The sequence below is a fragment of the Pipistrellus kuhlii genome, unplaced genomic scaffold, assembly GCF_014108245.1.
Source record: "Pipistrellus kuhlii isolate mPipKuh1 unplaced genomic scaffold, mPipKuh1.p scaffold_m20_p_9, whole genome shotgun sequence".
NCBI lineage: Eukaryota > Metazoa > Chordata > Mammalia > Chiroptera > Vespertilionidae > Pipistrellus > Pipistrellus kuhlii.
Window position 1 is genome coordinate 3120615 of NW_023425595.1, and position 6000 is coordinate 3126614.

At 49.2% G+C, this 6000-nt stretch overlaps 1 protein-coding gene across 1 annotated transcript in view; it reads right to left on the minus strand.

The window, feature by feature from the left end:
* Window positions 1-5798, minus strand: part of SLC1A2 (solute carrier family 1 member 2) — a 120874-nt gene extending 115076 nt beyond the window's left edge. The window contains exon 1 of the mRNA XM_036428466.2: window positions 5543-5798. Coding sequence (XP_036284359.1) covers window positions 5543-5559 — 17 coding nt within the window. The 5' untranslated portion in view covers window positions 5560-5798. The remainder of the gene's footprint in view (window positions 1-5542) is intronic.
* Between the last annotated feature and the right edge of the window lie 202 nt (window positions 5799-6000).

Consider the following 6000-nt stretch of genomic DNA (forward strand, 5'->3'; position numbering starts at 1 on the left):
TATCCGGGATTGACACAGGTCAAGTCCAGCCGCCAAAATGGAGTTCGTTCCCTTCACTCCACGTCTAAAGGACCGTCCTTGTTCAATGAGCCTATAATCCAAAGCAGCTGCCACGATCGCCAAAAACACCAGACGGCCATCCTCTCTGCTTAAGTGAGACATTCCGTAAATATATGAATGAGAGATAAGTAAATAAATGTCAAGAACGTTGAAAAACAACCATTAGAAAAACACAGTCCTAAGAAAATTTTATATATATATTAATATTTACAGACATACCCTTTTCTTCCTCCTCTTTTAATGCAGCTGCCCCCTTGTCTTCTCTGCCATTGTTTGACGCCAAGCAGACAGATTTACAACAAGCTGCTAGCCCTTTCCTCTCCTACTGACAAACATGCGGCCCATCTGCCTCCAATCAATGATGGAGCACGTGGAGATAGAGCCGTGAGATATTTTTAAACACTCCTTTAATTAATTCATTCCAAGGGCTTGGCTTTTGGTATTGTGGTTGAGTGGTGAGGGGCCCGCAGAGGGAGGAGAGAGCAAGCGCAGGATCCTGGTAAATAAAGAGATTTGCCTTAATCTGGATTCTAAAACCCTTGCTTGGAAGCATCCTGCTTGCCCCCTACAAGCTGTTAAGGGCACACGGAACAGAAGACCTGCCAGCAAGGCACAGCTAATGGCATTGGGCATATTTTTGCAGACTTCCAGGACGAGTTCTTAAAATGCAAACCCAACTAAAATGTTACCCCTAGAATGACTCTTCTGCCGCCTATTGCTAGAAGATTTTAAATTACCCCTGTCTTATTTGATGAAAATATTATAGCAGGTGACTGAAATGAAGAGTAGAGTCAGCTCATTCCGAGAGGCAAGCCAGTCCCCATGGGATCAAAATCAAAATGGAAAACAATTTTGTTTGCCTTTCACAGGGGGAAAATCAGACACTGGGTATGGTGTGATACAGCTATAGATGGGGGTGGGGGATGGGAAGAGGGGAGATTTTCATTGAAATTAATCTGTGTTGTGTGTCAAACTGTGAGAAGGCTTTGCAATCCTGGATCTGCTGGATTTATGGCACAGTGACCCGAGAAATCTCACACTTTGTTTCCATATTGCTTGTTCCTGTAGCCGAAGCACTATCTCTTAAGGACTTTTCCTTGTCTGACAATTCCCTTCCATCTGACCAAAGGACAGCACCTCCTCACAGGGCATAAAAGAGGATGAGAAGTGGCCATTTAGAGTGAGGAACAGACAGACCTGCTCTGTTGGTTTTTAACAACCCGGCTTTTCCACGTTACAAGCTTCATTTGGATGTGGAAATTATTTCTTGAGGATTATTTCTTTGAATGTCTCACCAGAGGCTGTGTTAGTCAACATGAAATGGCTTTCTCCTAATTCCGCTAATAGCTCTTTTACCCAAGGAGGCTGATTGTTATATCCTTGAAAATGAGAAAATGAGAAATGAAAGCTGGAGCCGAGCCTGAGGCATGCAATATGCAAACCCCCCGTGGGCCGCCAAGACCCATGCCCTCCACCAGCTTTGCAATAAGTCTGCTCCCTGGGCTCTTCCTCCAGCTGACCTCAACCTCATTCCCGAGGGCATGAGAGAGGAGGCAGTCGTTCTGTTTTGCTTTTGTTTGCTTGAAATAATAAATCCAGAGGTCTCCCTTGCCAGGGATTTTCCCTTGTCAGCAGTTTTCTGTCTCATTTGCTTTCTAAGTCAGACTGCAACCCAAGCCCTCCTTGGCTTTCGCCCTGACCCCTTGCTTCTGGGAGCTGATCAGAAGACATATAGCCCAGGGGTCCCTGACATACGCGGTGACTTAGTGTCTTCCACCCCAAGAACGTATTTCTGAAACGCTCCCCTCTCCAGCATCTGGGTGCTCCGCTATAACTCAGGCAATAATGGACATTAGCCTGTCTGCCACCAACTACTTATAATCTCTTTCCAATTTGGGTCAGGGACCTAAAACCATAATTCTTGCCATGTCAGAGGTCATGGGCGCGGGGGAGAAGAGAAAAAAACAACCACAGTGCTCAACTGTCAAATTAGACTTTGCTTTGCAAGAAAATGCCTCTCAGGGCATGGGGACTACCTGAGTCCACTGCTGACTTTTACAGAAACCGGATGCTAGTCATCCCAATTCCAAATGAGAAATCTCAGGTAACCAGATGGTGTTTGAGTGTGCTTTGTAAAGGCCAAGTACACAGGATGACATTAAGAATATTACAAAAGGCAGTTTGTGTATGCCAAAGGTTTGAGAGAAAGCTGGTGATCTTCTCCACTAGATATGCCTAGTACAGTGGTCGGCAAACTCATTAATCAATAGAGCCAAATATCAACAGTACAACAATTAAAATTTCTTTGGAGAGCCAAATTTTTTAAACTTAAACTTCTTCTAACGCCAATTCTTCAAAATAGACTCGGCCAGGCTATGGTATTTTGTGGAAGAGCCACACTTAAGGGGCCAAAGAGTCGCATGTGGCTCGCCAGCCGGTTTGCCGACCATGGGCCTAGTAGACTCTGCAGTGATAACTGACATTTCCAGGTGACACCCCACAGTTCTGCCAAGTCTTGGGATCTTCCTGGAAAGATGACATTATCGTCTATATTAGGGGTGTCGAACTCAATCAGAGAAGGGGCCAAAATCTAAAATCCAGCCTAAATCGCGGGCCGAATGGTTTACTGAACAGTCATAAACTGTCATTGTGATGGAAACGCAGCGGAGTGCAGTGATGACAGCGCGGTGTGGGCCACATTGCAAGGTCTGGCGGGACGGATTTGGCCCTCGGGCCTTGTGTTTGACACATGTGGTCTATATCATTTATTCTTAAAGCCCATTTTCATTGGACCCCCTGCTTCACAGTTATTGAAAGAATCAAATGTGATACACGAATGAGCTTGGAACGTGGAGTGCGAAACAAACATCAGACATCACTATTGCTTCTAATACTTTAAAAATTGGTAATCAACATGTTGTTGACTATAATGGTATCACCAAATAATCAGTAACCACAAAGGTCAGTTTACCATACTGTCCCATTCCCCAAACATGCTGGAGCAAACAGAGTTAAACTGAAAATATATACATTGAAACCATCTATTGCAATTTTCCTTCCTTCTCGGTAATGTACACTTCTTTTCTTTCTTTCTTTCTTTCTTTCTTTCTTTCTTTCTTTCTTTCTTTCCTTCCTTCCTTCTTTCTTTCTTTCTTTTTTACTTTTAAATATATTTTTCTTGATTTCAGAGATAAAGGGGGAGAGAGAGAGGGCGAGAGAGAGAGAGAGAGAGAGAGAGAGAGAGAGAGAGATCAATGATGAGAGAGAATCTTCAATTGGCTGCCTCCTGCATGCCCCACACTGGGATTAAGACCACAATCCAGCATGTGCCCTGGCTGGGAGTTAAACTGTGACCTCCTAGTTCATAGGTCAACCTCATATTTTCTCACTGAGCCACACAGGCTGGGCAGCAATGTATGTTTCAAGAAAACAGTTTCAACTTTGTAGAGCTCTAACAAAGGAGACCAGCCTGAGGATGCTTAATGCACTTCCCTTTAGGAGGCACTTTAGCCAAAGACATCAGAAGAGGCAGGGGAATCTCACCCAGCCCCATGAACAGTGTACTGATCCAAGTCCTCAATAGGAGCCAGCCTTGTAAAGGCCAGCTCCCAGACCCTTAGGGTCTTCTTACCTCCTCAGGGAGCCTGGTACCTGAGGTCTATCCAGCAAGAACTCAGTAAGTGCATCTGGAAGGAGATACGGGAGGAAGGAAAGACCAGGGCTTCTGACAATGTCATCTGCTCATCCACGACTGCTCTGAAATGAGAATGGGTTCTAGGTCTTTCTGTATTTGTTTCCAAGCCTTTCCAAATGTTCTCATCTCTTTCATCTCCTCAATACAAGTTCCCCTGACCAATCTTTTCGTCATTATCCACAGTGCACAAATATAGCATTTTTTAAAAATACTGCAAATCACATCTGCTCTATATGCCAAATCATTCGGCAGCTCTCATTTAGGACAAAGGTGAGATACACACTTAATTTGGAGATGTCTGTTGTCTTAACCTCTCCCTTCTTTATCTGGCCATGAGAACAAGGAGTGGGTTGGATACGGGACTTGAAAGACTGCCATCATCCATCTCTTTCACAGATGTTTTCCAACCGGGCCTGTACCAGCAGGGGTAGATCCAGAAGGGCCCCGGAGGAAGCAAGAAATGCCTTCCTATTTTTTTTCTTATATGAAAGATTCCTTAATGAAACCGGGAAGGCACTGAGGTTGAGCCAAGTGGGCTCTTAATATTTAATTCCAGAGACAACCCACCACCCTCCTACGACACAGTGTCTTCCCGGAGCATCTTAATAATAATCAAAACGGTCCAACTGCTGAACAGTGAAGATGAAGAGAGAAAAAATCTCCTACTACCACACGATGCCAGCTTCAGAGGACAGAAAAGGGCTGCATTCTAAACACAGACAGGCTTAGAAATAGTTTCCCTTTGTGGGAGATTGGAGTCTAGCGATGTGACTCTGGGACCACTTCTTCACTCCTCCTGAGAGACCCCGTCCCCCCGAACAAGCCTGCAGAGCTGGCAAAAATGTATTAAAGAGAAACTGTGGTAAGCGCCAGAATCATCCTTGATGCTGGACCACGGGCTGATATTTCTTTTCCACACAACCTGGATCTCCTGCAAGTGGCCGGTGCAATTTTGAGAATTAACCAAAGGACCAAATAGTCCTTTGATTCCTACTCAGGCTCCCTGGAGCTGGGAAAGTTTCCAGGGACTTCGTTCTGGATCCTTCCATTGAGATCTGACTATTGGGAGGGATCCTTTCGCCTCTTGCAGCCCCATCTCCCCTATGTCTCTCTCTGGGTAGACAGTTTTTTTTTTTTTTTTTTTTGTCCCTGGGAACAGTCTCCATCCAACTACAGTCTCAGAAGGCAGGAGAGGACTCCACAGCCCAAGGGCAGAAGGAAAGGGAAAAGCAGGCGCTAACCCAACCCGCTGATGTCTGGGGACTCCTGCCCCTGCTCCAAACTGCTTCTTTCCCGCCTCTTCCCGGGAAGCACCCAAATCTCTTGCACTCTCCCTTGGAGCTGGCCAGGGAGATTCCATGCAGGGACAGGAGGCGGCTGTCCGCGCTGCACAGACTCCAGTTCAAGGCGCGCGCGCAGGGCCTCGCCCCGCCCCGCGGGTCCCGGTCATTCATCCGCGGGTCCTCACCTTCCAGCCGGCGCCACGGCCGCCCCGCGGGGTCCGCCGCTCACTCCGTGCCCACTCTCCGATTGCTTTTAAATCCCCAAAGCCAACCTCATGAGAATCTTTCCCTCGCTTCTCACACCCGCAATGTCCCCTTGAAACGCATAAAACCTCCCATCTCGCGCATCCTAAGCAGGAGGCTTGACGAGAGAACACCGGTCCCCACGCCACCATCCCACCCCCCGCCACCCCCGGCCATCAACCCGGTGCGGACGCCTCTCGGTCCCCCTGCCGGACTGGGGGCCACCCCTTCGCACGGTGGATACAAAGAGAAGCCCCCTCACCCTTCCGTGGATGCCATGGTGCGGGGAACGCCCCCTCCTCTTCGGCACGATCCGGCGGCGGCGGCGGGCGAGGGAGCGGGCGGGCGGGCGCCGGGCTGAGCGCGCGGGGACGGCCGGGCGCGGTATTTAACGGGGAGCCTCTCCCCGCCTCCCGCCCGCCTCCCGGGTAAGCCCTTCCGCGCCCCGACGGGCTCGGGCGGCTCTGCGGGCGCTAATCCGCGCCTCGGCTCTCCTCCGCGCGTCCTGCTCTTCGGGGCGCTCGGCGGGGCGCGCGGGGGGCTCCGGAGGTGGCTCCGCGGACCGAGCGCCGCCCCGGGGACACCTGTGTGTGCAGCGGGGCTCGTGGGCGCAGCGAGTGGCGGAGGGTGGTGGCAGGGGAGGACGTGTGTGTGTGTGTGTGTGTGTGTGTGTGTGTGTGTGTGTGTGTGTGTCCGCCAGGGGAGGCGGAGGTTAGGCTG